We start from the raw sequence: 19,070 nt of genomic DNA, 5'->3' as shown, positions 1-19,070 counted from the left end.
AGGAATTGTCACATATTTTGACTTTTTACAAGAATAAGTATTGACATCTTCCAGTTCTGAAAATAGCTTTGTAATTTGTGTAAGCTCTGTAGTTCCGAAGTTGTGTTTTCTGGACATGCTGAACATTTATACACTTATAGTCAGTTAAATTTTGCTTTTCTTTAAAGTGATAGCTCATTTTAACAGATTTATTTATTTATTTTAGTGATTGTTTAAATGATTTACTAATATTATGAATGGGTTCTAGGAAGAAATCAGGCCAATGTTATAAGTTGGGGAAAGACTAGACTGTAATTCATGGAGTTCAGAGCACCAGGCTGTAATCCTTCAGAACCATTACTTCCCTTGTCTTTCTCAGTTCTGAATGAAATGTTCTTCCCTTTCCTCCCCCAAGTGAAAACAGTTTTTTTTCCGGTAATTTAAAAATTATGAATTTTAAATGATGCCATTAATCACTAGAATAAATTCATTAGCCAGGGATAAGTCTGAACTAATGTGTTTTTTAATGAATAGAAATGTGTGATGTGTCCTGGATATAGTATATATTTAATCCCTTTCAAGGAAAGATAGTTTGATATAAATGCTCTTCTAGTCTGTAAGTGTATAAATTTATTGAATGCTTCATAATGCATTTCTGCCATAATCTCTTCTCTCATTTCATATGAGTTCAGATACTTTGTATTTTATTTTTATTCTTTCTCAGTTCTCTTCCAGTTATTATAATTTCTAGCAGATTCTATTCTTCTATGTTATCTGGCTTTCCCCTTTTGACAATATTTCCTCATCAAAACAAAAAATTTGTAATGCTTCAGACAAATCAAACTTCTGAACTTAAAGTATCTAAAAAGAAGTTGTCATCTCTGAATAATTCATCAGACAAAACTGTCATGGCTGTCAGAAAACACTATAACTTTCTTAACCCTGAATTCCTTAATATGGACATAATATGCTATTGGTCTGTCAATGAAGAACAAACTTAAGACTTCAAGTATTTTGCCTTTGGGAGTTGATAGCTGATCACTGTTCAGCTAATGAAGTGCGTTTTTTTGCCTATTTATATGCTTGTCTTCAGAACACACTACTTTTAGAATGATACCTGTGGAGAAATACTTAGTGCTAGTGTCTAAGATACTTGCTGGAAGTCATTTAACAGCTTTATTAATTAAATCACAATAGAAATATTTGTAAGCATTTAGTTATAAAGACATATATTGTGAAAAAATCAGTAACGAGTAAAACACTGCATCTTGCAGTCTATTCACCAGTAAAGGGCATATACAATGCTCAGCAAGAGAGACAGGTGGATAAGTCAGATTAGTTTGAAGATTAGGAACAGTAACGTGTTCCACAAAGCACAGCCAAAGAACTTTTTTTGTAACTCTTATGGTGGTGAATTCTGCAGCCACGGCTACAGTTGAGAAAGCATGGCCCAGCTCCAGCTCAGATGACAGAAAGCAGTTTTTGGGTGGTTGGAAACTGCTGTGATAAACTGTGAAGGCAAACAGTGACATAGGGCAACAGATGACCTGCATTAGGAAGGTATTTATGTTGATATAAGGCAACATGTAATTACATTTTTGGCTGTAAAATGGTGTTAACAGCCAGACAGGTGCTACTGGAAAGTGAGAAAAACTTTTTTTTCAACATTCTGAAAAATTTACATTTGGTGGGACAGTTCTGAAGAAAACTCAGTTGGGAGCTGTTGCAGGGATCTAGCTAATCTCCAGAGACACTCCTGTATATTTATAATTGAGTTTCTTGGATAAAAAGAAGAAACTAGGGAGTCATGATATATTAATTTTTTAAAACTTTTATTAAAACTTTTTGGAATTGGATATTAGGCTTCTAAACTAAAAGCTTCCAGTAATTAGGTTTTTATTCTTTCTCCCTCTCTCTTTCTTCTGTCCTCCTCTCTTCTGCTCTTGTCAGAAGACCTAATGCAGTCTGCTGGGCCCGAAAAACTAGAGGAGTGTAAAATAAATCCATGAATTTACTCTAGGGAGGGAAAAAGATAACAATAATTTTTTTTTTTTTTTTTTCTGTGATGTTTCCAGGAAGATAGCATAATCATTTCTTTAAATCGGTCTTTGTGTAGTGGTATGATTAATACCCAGTGATAATATGTCACGAAACTGCTTCCGTTTATCTTAAGTTTTAGAGTTACTTCCGTGTTTCAAATAAATATGATTCTTTGCATGATCATTCAAAACATACATGGTGTTTGATGTAATACAGAAATGAGGTTTGTTGGGACTTTTTTTCTTGGGTGATGATTCATTGAGCAGTTAAAAAGAGAAAGCTAGAGTGTTTCTAGCCTCGAGGAAATCTGTTTTGGAGCACAAACTCATCTCTGGTGCCATCCTGGTACATTTTTTTCCACAGACAAGAAAGCTGCCTGCAAAGAGAAAATTTTTGTTTTTGAATCTTGCAAGGACTTGATACAGGTCCCTTCAGGCCGAGTACGTATTATTCACAGACTGGTGGCCTCTGAGGGTCTCAGAGGTACGACCATTTGTCCTCTGAATGATTCAATCTAACATTTTGTTGAGAATGGATCTTTCCCTGTTCTGAGTACTGATATGAGAAAAGAAAGAAAGTATCCATTCAAAATGGGGAGACTCATTTCCATCTGTCACCATAACAAATGGCTTTGTTTTTACATGGCAAAACATTTGTTCCTATAACTAATACAGACTAATTGTTTTTTCATGAATTTTGAAACTGGGCAATCAATTTGACAGAAAGTCTGTTCTGAATTAGGAAGTGTGAGGAAGGCTGGTTCAACAGTTGCATCCTTGATTAATCACGTAAAAGTAATTGTTGTGTTCAAATATGTTCCAAAGCTTCTCCTTTCTGTCCATTGTTTTATCTCTGAGGAGGTCCAACATGGGACTGTTTGCTTATGTACTTGTCTCTTAAGAGATTATTTTATAGAATATAAGCTTATTTAATGTTAAAATACTTTTCAGTATTTTCACACAGTTTGGTGGAAGATGAAAATGGACACAGCTTTTATTCAGAATTTGTGTACCTACTCTGTACTTGAAAGCCTAACTTGAATGCATTTTGAGCTTGCCTTCCGTTTATTTTGTTGTTTTGGTAGAAAACTACAAACTAATGCTTAGGAGGGGAAATATTGAAGAGTTTTGTTCATATTATATCTAATTTCTCATTTGCTTGTTACTATTCTTCACTTGCAACGTGGAATTAATTTATGATAGTGCTTGTTTTTGCAAAGATGAAAGATTAAAACTTTTTTTTGAAATTAAATAGATTTACTACCTCAGTTTGGGACTTGCATTGCAAGGTGCATAAACAGTGAATTTTGGAGCTTTTATGCTTCTTTCATCATCAAAATGACAATTAGTATAAGCCTTTGGATGTATGTTTCTGGGAACTACCTGTGTTTTTGACTGTTTCTTAACCTTCAAATCTGTTCACATCTGCAGAAAGCTTCCAAAAACTTTTCAGTGCAAACAGATTTGAGATTTACAGGACAAAATGCAGTGGATGCTTGGGTTTGACTTGCAGAATTTATCTATAAATGTACATTATCATCATGTATTGTAAGCAGAAGCTGATTTTTATGGAAAGAACTGCAAGTCAATAGGTCAAGTGTTGCATACATTTTGGCAGATAAAGCTGATGTGTATGCAATTATAATGCAAATTTCCTTTGTTGTGTTACTGAACATGAGCGTCAGTAAAGGCAGGGGAAAAAATACTTAAGTAAGACCACGAAAAGAGGCTTTAATTATCCATAGTGGCTTGTAATCTGTAGAAATTCTTACTGTGCCTACTAAACTCTGAAACATCGCATGTTACCTTGTTTGGAGATAACGCTCACTGCTGCTTTCCAAGGTACATGAGGCTAAAGGGGATGCATGCTCTGCATTCCAGCCCTGCAACAACTGGACCTCTGGGATGACCAGAATTTCTTTTCTCTTTTTCCTCTTCTCTTTTGCATGTTGAAATGACACAGTTTGTAAGATGTAGCTTTTTAATATGTGTGTGTGGCTTTATATATATGTGTGTGTGTGTATATATATGTATATATTTATATATCTCAGCACTTATACATATATATAGGTATATACATATGCATACGTATATACATGTATGTGTATATATATCTGTATATGTCAGGAGCAGTCTGCCTTTTTAAATGGACCAGCCTCACCTAAAATGACAGCAGCTGAATGACATAGAAGGGTGGCAGCTGAGGCCTCTTGCTAGAATGACAGCCTGTTAATCTAGTTTGGCTTTTTTCCATGCAATGAATTTGTAGCTATTTAATGCAGGTCATATTTCCTCCCCTACTCTCTGCTTTACTTCTAACACACTAAAAGCTCTTTTAAAGAATTATATGTTAATAAACAGAACCGCATGCTATATTGTAGATCTCCTTGAAATAATTAATGCTAGTTTCTTTTGTATGTTTTTCAATGAAATGTTTTTTTTTTTTGTGACGTTCTGTAATGTCCAGATTCATTACAAGTAAAACACACTGTCACTCTGCTGGGAAAATAAAAATCAACTTATAAAAAAAGTTTATGTTAAATACTTCTTTTCTTACATGTTTAATGTGCAGAGCTTGAAACCTTGTTTGGCCCTCATGTTCCTTTCAACATACCACCGTTAAATTGTGGAATTTGCATAAAGTTGGAATACTTTATGTGTTGTCCATAAATTACACTCCTGTTGTTTACTGGAATAAAGCTGTGGATGAGACATTTATGAAATTTTACCAACTCGGTCACTTGAAAGAGTAAACGCTGGTAACTGTCTTATCTCCTTTGATTTAGCTTGTTTGTTTTACTAGTGTTCCTCTTCCCTAGGAACTACTCCTCACTTCCTAGAAAGATGAGACAGACTATTTGTGCCATGGTGCAAGGTTGCAGGCTGAGCAATGAGTGGCTAGAGCTAAGGTACCATGAAACTGCCATACTGGGAAGAGTGACTGTGTCTTAGTTTATCGTTTTCTGGACTCAAACGCTGCGATAACCTTTTTCTTTTTGGTTACGAGGACTACTGCTAGCTCTGATGCTCACCCAACCTTGTTGTGTATTTCTTAGACAAGGATGAGTGTTCGAAGGACAATGGTGGCTGCCAGCACGAGTGCATCAACACGGTAGGAAGCTACGTTTGCCAGTGCCGAAATGGATTTGTGCTACATGAAAACAAACATGACTGCAAGGAGGGTAAGTAGTAAGGTATTTGAACGGTTGATTATACAACTGTCTTACAGAAAGATCTCTGCAGCTCTCCTTCCAAGGAAAAGAAAGGAAAAAGAAGGATCTTGGTAATGGGGGCTTAGAAATTTGGGCTTAAATACTCCCCTAGCCCACTTTCCCAACCCCTCCATCCCCAGCATTTGTGTGGCTGAGTTTGAGCTCCACAGGAATGCAGTTTGGAAAACTTGGGATCATTGGCAGGGAGTGCTATTTTTAATAGCGCTGTGAAGTGTAGAACGTTTAAAGCCGTGATGGAGTATTTATCTAATGCTGTATTAAACACAGGGATAGCGTTTCTGGAGAGAAGCTTGGTAAAGTTGTCATTTGCTTCTATCAGTAGCAGTTAGTTTCCTCGCCGTCAGGTTGAAACAGTATCTGCCCTTTCTGAATTTATTTTAGAGAACGTATTCAGACAATCTAAATTCCAATCAAGTCCCTACGTATCTTTCTTCCTATTTGCTGTCTCAAGCTGCGGCTACCTCCAAGAAAACAGTAGGCTTTGGGGCTTAAGTAGAATTTAGATTATCTGCAAATGAACCTCAAGTGTGCAATATCATGTGAGCTACTGTAATTTCTCAAGGCTGTATTCTAGCACGGATTTAATTTGCGAGTAAAGATGTGCTCTTTGTGAATCACTTGCATTATCACTGGTGTTGGAATGATACTTGCCTGCTCTATAAGATTCCTGTTGAATAATTCTCTGACGTTTATAAAGCCATTTGAGATTGTTAAAAAACTAAATACAAAAATGAAACTGGTTTCTTTCTTGCCTTCTTCAAGTTTTAGTTCTTTGTATTTATTCACAGAGGTGCACTTCTGGTGATTCAGTTATGATGTGAATGACTAAGCTGCTCTTGCTACATACTCACAGTTTAGTCTTAGCTGTTCTCTAGTTGTATATACGTCCCTAGAAACTGTGGTTTAGAAATCAAAATGATTGCTCTGTAGCTGCAGTATGAAAATTAGCGAGAAGAGAGAAAAATAAATTGTTCAAGAAATATCATTTGAAGTTGGAGTAGCAAGATTTCTCATATGAATTTTCATACTTATTTGTATGTAGAATGGGGAGAATAGCAAAATATTTGATTAAATTTTAATACTTATGTATACTCCTTTATATTTTTTTCCAAAAAAAGCACCATCCATCGTAACCCACAGTGTATGTTTCACAACAGTCAATAAACAAGCATGCTGGGTTAATTGCCATAAAGTGTTTGCCAAAGGGGAAGAACATGATCATGCACACTGAAGAGTGTGCTTAGTTGTCTTCCTAAAGATCCTTTCCCTTCAGCGGGTCCCCTGACAAAAAAGAGTACTTTTCTGGCTACCTTTGGATGCAGACCCCCAGACTAACTGATGCTATCACTGTTGGCACAGCTGAATGTGAACAGAAGATCCACAGTCCCAACGGCATCATCACGAGTCCCAACTGGCCCGACAAGTATCCCAGTAGAAAGGAGTGCACGTGGGAAATCAGTGCCACCCCCGGGCAGAGGGTCAAATTGGTGAGTTTCTGCCTACCCTTCCTTTTCCTCTTTTCTTCCACCAAACCTGCTTCTCAAATGACTACTCAACAATACAAAACTGTTACTAAACTTTACTATCTGTTTGCAGCCCAGAGGTAAACTGTTTTAAAAATCTGCTGACTCCTGTCCATTCCTGGCCAACTGGCTACTCAATATCATAGAGCTGTGAATTTAAGTTTGTGGTGATTGTAAATACTCTGGACAGCAAAGGGCAGGAGGAATAATTTTCTCCCATCAGAATTTACTGTATCATTGTTGCAATTCATAAAATTTGCACAAAGTTTTGACAAATATGGAAGAGGCCATTTACGGAAACTCCAATATAAAAATAAGCAAAATTAGAAGTTACGAACAGTCCTCTCCACACACCTTTTGCATTTCTGTTCTCTACTTTTTGAGGAGGAAAATAAGATGCAAAAACCAAGAATCTGGACTTCTCATTTAAGAGTGGCTCCAAATTTTAACATAAGTAGAAGAGCAGCCTAAGTAAGTTAAGTGATCTTTGTGTCCAGCTGGCTCAGGACAGTGCTGGTGGCTGAAGACAGGCTAACAGAGCTTAAGGAGCTTTGCAGATCTACTGAGGTTATCTAGCCTCTGTATGAAGCCGAAGGCATGGATCTGCCCAGGGGGCTTTTCTGCTTTGAGATCAGTCCCAGTGTTCCTTCAGCCAGAGTACTCAGGGGACAGCCACAACAAAAACTGGCCTTAAATATTTTAAAATCTGATAAATTGATTTAACAAGTGTTTTGGAGCAAATAAACTTAAGAAGAGAGATGTGTCTGCTTCAGAGAGGTAGAAGCAATAGCCAATATTGATGCAGGGATGAAAGGGATATTGTCATAACTCCTGACCTTAGCCAAAACCATAACCCCTGTTACTGATGCTGGTGTGGGATCATGTGTTGATCCCTGTTGACCAGAAGTAAAATGGTTAAACTGTTCTGGGGGATGTGGAGGTTGCAGAAAATGAGTAGTGCGCATACTCTGTCCACTCAAAGGGTGAAAAACAGGTTTTTGATTCAGGCAGCCTTCCTGCTGCCACTTCTGAGCAAGCCTTCTTCATCCTGGCTGAATAAACCAAAGCCAGCCAGGCATGGGCATGTTACTGTAAAAGCTTTTTCAGTACTTTTAACCTCAGCAGGCAAACTTCCAGCATTCAGATTTCTTCAGTGAAATATCGCATGGTCTGTTTTAAAAGAAAAGGTTTTTAAATTGGCTTTTGCCAAGGAAATTGGAAAAATTAGACAGAATTTTTCCAGATAGAATTTTCAAAAATACCCCCATGATTTAGAGTCTGAAATCCACTTTTCTGTGCAAGCTAGTAGGGTCAATCTACTAAATTCTGTGTGTGTAATATCTTTAAAGTCTGTCTAGTACAGCAAGATGCCATATCAATAACATTAATACCATACTTCCACTATGGATAAATATTTTTTCTTGGACTTTCACACCATATTTATGTTTAGTCCTCACAGTTTACTTAGTCAAATTGAACAAGGAGAAATTTGATTTCTTCATGGTAACAAACCACATGAATTGTGAGGCTGTGCTTCATTTTTCGAGAGGGGTGTGTGTACAGAAACTAATCTTTTGTTGTGATTGCTCTCACTCTGATAATCATTGAAAAGTCTCTTCCTGAAAAGGCTAAAGTTAAGCATTTGGTGTAATTAAGAAGCCTATGAAAAAATGGATATGCACTTCAGAATTTTTAAATGAAATGTGCAGATAAAGATGGCTTTGAAAATGTTTGTAGCAGAGAGAGAGATTTTCATAAGCTAATCAGCCGGATGTTTATAAGAGACAGACTTAAGTGTCCCATTCAGGCAGCTATCCATAAGTGCCACCAACGTATCTACTCAGTTGAGTGCTATAGATAGAAAGGACTGGATGTTCAGAAGCTGTATGTAACATTTCTGAATACCATTCCCACTAATGAGACAACCAAAATGGGGACTGTAGTCATGGTGGGGTAAGTATTCAAAAGTATTTGTCCCAGGAAGACGGAGTGTGATTTAATTATACTACGAACTTTATTAAATCATCTGTGAACTCTGTTGGCACTAAATAATAGAGAGAAAATTAGCAGCAACTATTCAGTCATGTTCAACTTTAAGGAAATTTTGTGTCAGTTCTCCTCTTTCAAGCCTGTTCTTAGTCCACTGCTGGGAACTGACCGCTTTTTAAAAAAATGAGATCGTCTCTGGGTGTTTTAAAATATTAGGCATTTTGAGCTTTTAAAAGACTTAAGATTCGCTTTTCCGGTGTGTCTTATGGTTCATGGTGAGAAGTGCTTCCTAGAGAGTGATCTTTTTGTACTGATGAGAACTGAACAAAACTGATACAATTTTCCTCTAAAAGAAAACGAAGTTCTGCAGCCTGCTCTTGGATCACATCTATTGCTCCTGTTGATTCCAAGTTGGCTTGACTCAAATCTATATTTAACTAACTCCCTTACAGTTAGTCTCGCAGCTTTCTGGGGTTTTTTTAATCCATCAGATTTTATTTGGGTATAAATGACAACACGTACTTGGCATCATAAAAGTAGGATGGCTGACTACAATTTAAGAGCAGCAGGAGGGACTGCTGTACAGCTGTTTTCACTGCCTCTGCAGTTTCATTCGCTTAATAAAACCCCCAAACTTCCCTGTGAAATGAACCTACATCCACTGCATCATGCAACTCTTCACTTTTCACAAAACAAATGTTTTATTCTGAATATTCCGGTTCTTTGGGCAAAAGACTTTGTTAGGTCTTTATATATTCTTTAGGTCAGCTGTTAATATAAATTACCATCACATTTCACACTGGCTGGATTCCACAAGGAATTTGGTAGGTCAGATTTGCTTTGGTGTGCCAGGTAGAATGCATAATTATGATATTTGCTCAGCATTTGATAGTTCAGTTTTATTCCTTTTAATTATTGCTTCTTAGTCCTTTAGTGTTTTTTTGTTTTTCGTAAACAGTCAGCTATGTGTCTACTCATGGAAGCATTTATACTTAATGCTTTTATACTATTTTGTTGAGCAAAACAGATTTTGAATTTCACCTTAAATTGTAGGTTATTTCTGAAAATTCACGAAGATGTGTATGTATATTGCCTTCTCAGTGTTTACTGAGAAGAGGAGATGACTGGATTTTATCTTTAGGTTTCTGGTTGAAATTTAGCCCTGGTCAAAAAGACCTCTCTGAAATCTCTTAGATGTCCCCTTGAAATAAATTTGTCCAGTCTTGGAAGACAGTCTTCCATATTTGAAAAGCAGGTATTAGTTGTATGTGTTTTAGCAGTTTCTGTATGTGTGGCATACATCTTTGGGAAATGCCTTTGGTTGGACACTCTGAGTTTGAGAAATCTAAATTCCAAAAGTTTTAAAAAGTAAGTTGGCTAGGCTCTGCTCCGAAGCACTTGCAATTTACAATTTTTAATGGACTCAAATTTGTTCTTACAAGCTGCCATGAGCATTAAGAGAGGCTGAGAATCCCTAGGAGCTCAGAAACTAGGATAAATGTTTTGAAGTGTAGAAGAAACATCACAGATTTGAAACGAAGTAAAGTTTGTGATCACTGTGTTCAAACTATGGCAGCAATTTGAATCTTCTTGGGAGAGCTGAGGACAGGAAAAGAGTCTGCTGAAGTTTTTCAATAAACAATCAACAAAATTTTATTGTTTTTCGCTATGATTTCGCTAGCAAGTATGTGATCTTAGCAAGAAGGGTGCAGCCTGAAATATTGTCAGTGTTGTAATAATAAAAAATAGATCTCTACATAATAGATTAGAAAATGTAACTTTCATGTATAACCATTCATGTGGAAAGGTTGTTCTTGAAGGCTTTAGTTGCAGTGTGAGGTAAATATAAAAAAAAAGGGAGGAGGGGGCAGTATGAGTGCAGATGTTTCAATCAGTGCTCAATTATCTGAGGAACCAATAGATTTCCTGCTTTCTGCTGTTTTGAATGTTCTGTGAAATTTGGAATTATCCTACAAATGGAACAAATTCAGCAGAAAAGTCACAATAATCTAGATGTAATATTCTGTTATGGATATTCACTGGCTATAAAGGTTCTGATCCCTTTCTATATGAAGGATGATGTCCTCTTAAAATTCACTATCTTAATTATCATTCCACTTTCTCAAAATCAGTATGTTATTCAAAGCTACAGGCTTGTAGGGGCAGTAATGCAAAATCTGTCATCTTAACTACATCTACTTTGTATTCTGAAACATACTATCAGTACATATGTACCATATAAGTACAGGAAATACAGTACTACATTGAGTCATTTTGGTTTTTTTCCCCCAGACCTTCAACGAATTTGAGATAGAACAACATCAAGAATGTGCTTATGACCACTTGGAAGTGTTTGATGGTGAAAGTGAAAAATCACCAATTCTGGGACGCTTATGTGGCAATAAGATACCAGATCCTCTTATTGCTACTGGCAACAAAATGTTTCTCCGCTTTATTTCTGATGCATCAGTTCAAAGAAAAGGCTTCCAAGCAACGCACACTACAGGTCAGAAAATCAGGATGTGCTTTACTAATAACTTCCCCTTTGTTCTTTAGTCGAAGATATTCAGGCATTTCTTTTATAGGAACGGGATGAGTTAACAGATAAGACAATATTACAACTAAATCTAATGAAACCTTAAGAACAGTCTGAGATTGCAGAAAGTATTCTCTAGTATTTTAGACATTTCTTTCTCCTTCTTTCTCTCTTTCTCTTTGTGTCTCTCTCTCAATTTTCTAGGTAAATGATTAAAAGACTTTGAAACAAAATCCGATAAAAAGAAGATATTGGCATAGAAAATCTAAGAGATATTTCTTAAGATTCATGCCATTACTTTGTAAAAGATTCAATAGCTTTTCATTGTATTTGTAATGGCAATACTTCACTGGGGCATGTGATGCACCTCCATTACTTTCCTGTTCTAACTTAAACAAAAGTCTGGGTCTTGTGTAAACAGCTATTACTTTCCTGTAGAGCTTAAAAGGAAAGACAAGCCAAAGAAAAATAAGAAAAAACAATACTGAAGACTTTCTTAAGACTGTAAGAAGATAATCTCCTTCACATTTACCATTTAATTTTGTTCTTTGGCAGAAATCACTGAAATTAAAAATAGTGTTTTGCAATTACATTAATAGATTTCTTGGGACATTTTCACAGCGTGTACATTATTTCCCTGAAGTTGCTTGGCTTACAGTGGCCCCTAGTGCTGAATCTCTGAACTTCCAGTGCTTGCTGTAAGACAAGGAGTTTTGGGGGTTTTTTTGTTTTCTTCTTCAGACATAATGTTTGTCTTTACTTTCATTCTTATTCATCCAGTATGTGGCAATAAATATTAATGCAGAAAATATTTATAAATATCTGTGCTAGTAGATAAGGTTTACTGACAGGTAGCAATTATTAATAGAAGATAGTAATCAAGGTGATTGGTCACCGTTAATACCATCTGGTATTACCCAGAGTATTCATTAAGTTGATGTGTAGTGTTCAGCTAGCAAATCCTCATATATCAATGTTAGCATTTTCTCTTTTTTTCCTTCTGCTTTTTAAGAATAATTCTAAAACTTAATTTCCCTTTCAGAGAAAGACAGTAGGCAACGGTATATGAACTATTCACTCTTCATGATCTGGGCCTGGAAAGTGAAAAGTTTAGCTACCTGTAATTCAATTTGTTTTTCTTGTGGGAAATCCTCTTCTACAAGCATGCCATTGTTTGCCTTCCCTACCGCAGTAACCCCTTCCCTTAGATGGAAAATTAGATAGAAATGGTAATAATGACTCATTTTAAAATTACCTCAGGGCAAATAGTTAAAGGTCAGAACTCTTGTTAGAAACAGGTGTTGTAAAACTACTGTCTCATTTATTCTTCTCACTTTTAATTTGCAGAATTGGAGCAGTCATTATATTGAAAGAAGTTCAAATTTATATTCCCTAACTTCTAAAGGTTGCTAGTTATGTTATGACTTGCTGGAATTTCCCTCATATAGAAAGAGAGAGATAAATATATTTATCTGCTGAGTTTTAAGTGCCTTAACTGTAAAAACATTCTTAGCATGCAAATAGTGCTTTTCTGAGAAAATCTGAAGAATAGAATCTGCCCAGTTTTTAAGAACGTTGTAAAAATTAGAGAGGACATTTATTTCTGTCAACTGCTGTTGCACAAACTGCTCACTAAGTTGAAAAGTTCATCACCAGCACGTGCTTTGAGGTACCTTTTGAGTGAGAGACAACTCCGATCTTGTAGCCTTTTCCTGCAGTCTTGAGCCAAACACAGATGCTCCATGGGAATTTTACCTCTGTGCTTTGGGCACACGTGTGAATGAATAGATATCTAACAAGTGTATAGACAGTGGATTGTATTTCCTTATTTGATTTTTTCTAGCAAATAAAAACTGATGGTATGCAATGGAAGCAGGCAAGGTTGCGCTCAATCCTGCATAGCTGTGCAGACAGAGGGAGAGGTGAGGAAGCTGCTCTCTTCACTTCTGACCTCCGGGCAGAACTCACTCAGTAGAAGGACCTGTGTAATATAACAGCAGAGAAAGAGTAACGGGATCCTATGCCCGAAGGTGCCTGTGCTGCTGTATTCCTGGCATCTTCATGATTTAATGGCCTCTTATTCTAGTAGATCCTGATGATGATGTTGATTTCCCTTCTGTGACACTTTTTGGCTTGAAATACTATCCAAATACCAACTTTCCATTGAATATTTCAAAAAACAGGATAAAACTGTAGCAGCAGGGGCAATAAAGTTTCAAAAATTAGATTGGATAGAAAGGCTTCCCTAGGTGGAACAAAACTTATAACATGCTGTTTTTAAAGTGCAGCAGTCTTAGAAAGAGATTCTATTATATTTTCCCAAAATGCTCCTGACAGAACATTAAGCATCATTGCTCAGGGAGTGATTTGGTTACGCTAACACAGGCATCTGGTTCCCTTCTGGATGGCCTCATTTATGGTGCCTGGCCTCCAGCCATTGCCGCAGGAGCTTGCAGGTCTGCTGTAGGTCCTGTTCCTATCTGCCAGCCCTGGGAGGATGTCTCTGACAAATTTGGGCATCTCAGATGTCACTCAGTTTAGGATCCTGTGTCGCTTCCAAAATAACTATAATAATTCATTATGGCAATGCTGAATCAAATTTATAATCTTGTTTCACTAGTTCAGATAGCGTGGGTTTAAGCTTGTCCCATCTGTCCAGCTTGTTAAACAGTCAAGAGACTACTGTTTGATTTGCTCTTATGTTTGTAAGAAGCCTAAAAGCCCCTAGAAAGGTCAGGAAACAAGAAAGGGCTTTTTGTTCCTTAGCTGATCTAGAAAAAAATCTTTCACCTAAAGCTGTCAGATCAACAGCGTTTTCCAAGTCAGACATATTTCTTTACAGTCAGATGTGTACATCGTACCTACAGTCGAGCAGACCCAGTGCAGTGGAAAGCATGATGGTCAGTGCAGCTAGGTAGGTTCTGCTATCGAGGCTAAGCAAGCGCAGCTGCGTGGCACTGCTCTGTTCTGTGCAGACCTGTCACAGCCTAATGCAGTGCTGCATTGTGCAGGCTGGATGTAGACTTTTGAAACTACAACTTAGTCCTTAACAAATTGAAAATTTGACTTGTAATTTCTAAAATCAATACTTTATCCTAAAATATAAGGCTATAATCCATGGGAGAAAGGCAGAGGAAAGGGAGTTGCCATTTTCTGCCATTGCTAGTATGGCTACAACTTTCCTTTAAGCTTCTGTCCACTGTAGCAAGCAGAGGGAAAAAATGCAGACAGTTCATTAAACATTTTCTCCTTAGCAGATGTTCTGTGTCTGAAGCAGGGAGATGTTCTTACTGTTGGCAACAGTCCAGTCGAAAAAAAAAGAAAGTAAATGAAATCAAGAATAGGAAAAAAAAAAAGGGAAAATTGGAATACCGATGAGAAATAACTCTTTGAACTATCTCATTTGATAAATTTTCTTTATCATGTGCTCTTATCTGTTTTTTAAAAGCAAAAAAAAAAATTGAAATTTCAGATTGAACAACAGATCATGCATAATTGATTACTCTACTTACATAATTTATATTTCCTGCTTCGATTCTTCATTTTCTTAATAAGAAAAAACACCACATTTTTAAAAAATAAGGATTTGCTCATTACTGTCATTAATTCCCAGCTGAGATGTGACTCCTTACAATATAACATTGCAATTGATCATGTTTAGTGTGGGTGGAGTCCATGACACTGAAGTCAAATTCAAATTATCAATTCACCAAAGCTTAGAAATGTTTGAATCTTGCAATTTGTTTCAGGTTATTATAAAATGATCACTTTATTATAGCTACATTTGATCAAAATGAAGATAGAATTATCTGTTCATTTATTTATAAAAATTGAATCTAAACTTGTGCATCTCAGGTTTTTGTTCAAGCTCATTTGCACTTGATGTTTTTGTGGGTGCTATAAGGGATGGATTGTTCTTGAGAAACCAGAACACAATTATGCTCTTTTCATTGAAATCTTTGTAGCTGTAAAGAAAAAAGCCACCACCCATCTCTTGGAAACATAATAAACAATGCATTTTTTCTTTTAAGTACAATTTTCCATCTGTGGCTGGTTGCATTGTAATAGAATTTTTAATTGGCAAATGCGTAACACCTACATGTTTAAGTTACTGTAGAAGCTGAATTCATTGGCTGTTTAGGATAGAATACTAGTTTTAATTACAGCTGTTGAAAATATTTAGAAAGGATAAAGTACTAGCTGCTGGTTTGTTGGTTTTGGGGTTTTTTTTGGTCAGTGCATTTTCAGCAATTTCTGTTCTTGAGCAAACTGGCTAATTGGACTATACAGTAAGGTTCATTCATATTTAAATTATGAACTTTTTAAGCAGTTATAAACAAGCTTTAAAACAACACATACATTTTACTACTGTGTACAAATAGAGATTTATACTGAAAATACTGCTTTGGCATAGGGCAAGGGTCTCCAGCTTAGGACTTGCTTCAAGAGCAGGCTTTCAGTTATAAGACTTTCTCTGGTAGTAGCAGCTTTCTCCTGGCCATGTTCTTTTGCAGAGAAAGACCTGTTCACGTCCATGAACTATGCAGCAAACAAGCTAGCGAGCTTGGCAGTGGTGTTTAGTATTGAGCTGGCTCTCCAGGCACCGTATAATGGTTAAAGCTGACACTCTTACGAAACACAAGACTTTTGCACTTGATCGCTGACTACATGTGTGCTAGAGCTGATACTCCCCTGCTACTTGCAAACGGTGTCGTTAACCCATGTGGAAAGGCTGTCACCACTGAAATGTGGATGCCCCGCTTACAGCACTTGCCTTGCTGGCCACAGGCACCTCTCAGATGCCTACCTGAAGAATGTCCTACCTCTTGAACCACATTCCTTACAACTTTGGTGTCCCCTGCCTTTTGGTCTTTCACTTGAAAATTATGAAATATGCTCAAATTTCTGTAGTTATAAAACAGAATTTATAAAGGAAAAACTCAGAATGGTGGATTTGTATTCATACTGGGTAGTACTTCACTCTACACCTAGTTTGACTGACCTGCTTGTGGTATAAAAATGCACTCAGCCTGAATAAGGCTGGGCATCTGTGAAAAGAAAATGCTAATTTTCACTGAATAAGCTTCTTCCTCCTTATTTTTTTTTCCTCTGTTTAGAGTGTGGTGGTCGGCTGAAAGCTGAAACCAAGCCCAAAGATCTGTACTCGCATGCTCAGTTTGGCGATAATAACTACCCGGTTCAGGCGGACTGCGACTGGCTCCTGGTGGCAGAGCGCGGCTATCGAGTCGAGTTAATGTTTCAGACTTTTGAAGTTGAAGAAGAGGCAGACTGTGGTTATGATTATGTGGAGCTCTTTGATGGTCATGATAAGACAGCTGTGAGACTCGGTCGATTTTGTGGATCTGGGGTAAGTAACCAGGTACTAAAGTTTTTCTTTTTATTTCCACAACAAAAAGAAAAAGAAAAACAGGGCAGAGGAAGGAAAAGGGACAAGAAGGGATGAGGTTCAGTTACTACACCTTATAATGAAGATACTAGATTATCTGCTCTAGATTTTTTTTTTAATATAAATTTGCAGACTTGTAGTACAAGCACTCCCTTGAAATATTTTCAACAATAAATATTCTTATCTAGTTTTTGACCAAAGTATTGTAATCTTATGTTAAGCTTTAGGTAGCTGACAGTGGAGTGTTTAACAGCACCCAAAAAAAAGTTAACAGCATTTTCCCCTACAGAGAGAGAAATGCACTGGTGTTGAAAATTATCACATTAAAATTCTTTCAATTTGAATGAAGAAACCACATTTTGCAGGGGGAGGTGAGCTTTGGAAGCATTTATAATATGCTCATCTACTACTTAAATCTGATTTTGGGAAAAAAAGTGCTCCTAAACTGTGTGATTAACATGGATCTTAAGAAAGCCCTGTCATCCCAAATGCATCTCTGACACGTTTTAACTGTGAGACATGGAGGAAATTGGCCAGGTGACATCCTGAAAAGGATATTTCTCCTTTTAGACTTGCATCGTTCTGTTGGCTGCCTGCCTTGAGAAAGTTGGTGCAATGATCCCACAAGTCCTTATCAATTCTTTATATGTGTGCAAATGCAAGCACACTTTCATACATGCACTCTTTGCCTAGATAAAAGGTTTGAAAGGCTCTACATGAGATAGTAGGAGCTCTTAATTAACCGCGTGATACTTTTTGGATTCAGCCACAGTGCTGTATCAAACATCTCAGTTATTCAGACAAGTTACCTGTAAGCTGGCTTAAATCCTTTTAGGGCATTTTTTGAACACTTAAAGATGCAGGAAAGGTGCTACCACTGAACTGTAGGCAATATATTCCAAGGGAAATGCTACAGCTGAGCTCAACAGCTACTAATTTACACAAACCAATACTTTCCTTTGCAGGTTGCCCTATTTTACAAGTAGGAGGGCAGCAAACTGGAGAATGACCCAACCTCAGGATTTTTTTTTTTTTGGGGGGGAAGGGGGAGAGCGCAGGGGCGGGGGGCGGAGGAGCGGAGGTGGGGTTAGGTGGAATGGTTGGATTTTGTTGTTGTGGTTTTGTTTTGGTTCTGGTAAGATATGGATGAATGGCTTCAGAGGCCATTCCAAAGCAAGCACATAGGAAAGATGGAATTAAATAGAAAAGCTATTGAAAGCAAAATAATCCAAGTTGAAGTGGGAAAAGGGCACTGTTAGTACACATTACTAACTTTAGAAAAAAAACTTGGTAGTTCAGCTGATACTTCTGATCAATGTGCTTCAGTAATAAAACAGTCCATGAAGGCTATGAAGAATAAGATGGAAAATAGGTACTGGAGTCATTTGTTTATCTAAATTTAGAATATTGTGTATGGTCCTGCCCAGTCATTTACATGACTCCAGAAGAACTATAGAAGACATCTGGGAAGGACAAAAGAACGAGGAACTTTGTTCTCTTTGTCTCATAAAGAAAGATTGTAGAGATACCCAATAAAAATTGAATACAAAAGAGAAATATCCGTAAGAAAAAAAGTGTGAATGAAGGGTGTAAATATGCAGAGTGGACAGATAATTTGTTTGTTTATTCATTTATTTTAGCCACCAGAAGAAATTTATTCAGCAGGGGAAGCTCTTTTACTTCATTTTCATACTGATGATACAATCAACAAGAAAGGATTTCATATACGATACAGAAGTATAAAATATCCAGATAGCGTGCACACCAAAAAATAACACAAGAACCTCTATGCCAGAAAAGGAGAGTGAGAAAGAAAGAACGCACAGTGGAAAGGAAGGAAGGCGTGTCTTTTTTTTTAAACTGAAGTTATTAGCACAAATGTTTTATGAGAGTTCAGTTGAAATGATGGCTTATAAGACCAGAGACAGAAATAAAATAAATTAAAAAAAAATCACCTATCCCAGTGGAATAGACAAGATGATGATGTGTGGGCTCCATACTTAACTGTCTCTGCAAAACTTGTGAAAGGACTTTGCATGCAGGGAGAATATAAAAGCTTTTGTTCATGGTTTGATATTTGTCATAGATGCGTGCAGATTCAATCAGTTGCATTCAGGGGAAGTGACCTTGCAGACCATTCTTCCTTCTGACAATTGTATGGTGTCTAAGAGGAAAAGCTCTTTCAGGTCACACACTCAAAATACTGTCCTTATATCTAGTTGCTTTGACTTTGTATCCTACATATGGTGTGTACAAGGACTTGAAAGAAGATATGAAATGGGAAGGTCTTCCTGCATTGTTCCGTATTTTTTACAAATTCATCTGTCATATCAGGTTATCAGTGTTTTGAAACTGGAAAATCCT

General features: G+C 36.9%; 1 protein-coding gene across 1 annotated transcript in view; it reads left to right on the top strand.

Moving 5' to 3' along the window:
- The window catches only part of LOC104078035 (tolloid-like protein 1), a gene marked incomplete at its 5' end in the record, with an annotated part of 28,183 nt that extends 9,585 nt beyond the window's left edge, over positions 1 to 18,598 (top strand). Inside the window, 5 exons of the mRNA XM_009579505.1 lie at positions 5,075 to 5,200; positions 6,611 to 6,738; positions 11,056 to 11,269; positions 16,417 to 16,667; positions 18,347 to 18,598. Of these exons, the coding sequence (XP_009577800.1) occupies positions 5,075 to 5,200; positions 6,611 to 6,738; positions 11,056 to 11,269; positions 16,417 to 16,667; positions 18,347 to 18,481 (854 nt within the window). The remainder of the gene's footprint in view (positions 1 to 5,074; positions 5,201 to 6,610; positions 6,739 to 11,055; positions 11,270 to 16,416; positions 16,668 to 18,346) is intronic.
- Positions 18,599 to 19,070: the final 472 nt, after the last annotated feature.

Source organism: Fulmarus glacialis, unplaced genomic scaffold (assembly GCF_000690835.1).
Source record: "Fulmarus glacialis isolate BGI_N327 unplaced genomic scaffold, ASM69083v1 scaffold42566, whole genome shotgun sequence".
Classification (NCBI taxonomy): Eukaryota; Metazoa; Chordata; class Aves; order Procellariiformes; family Procellariidae; genus Fulmarus; species Fulmarus glacialis.
The sequence above is the reverse complement of the archived record's forward strand: the minus strand, read 5'-3'. Positions and strand labels throughout refer to the sequence as shown.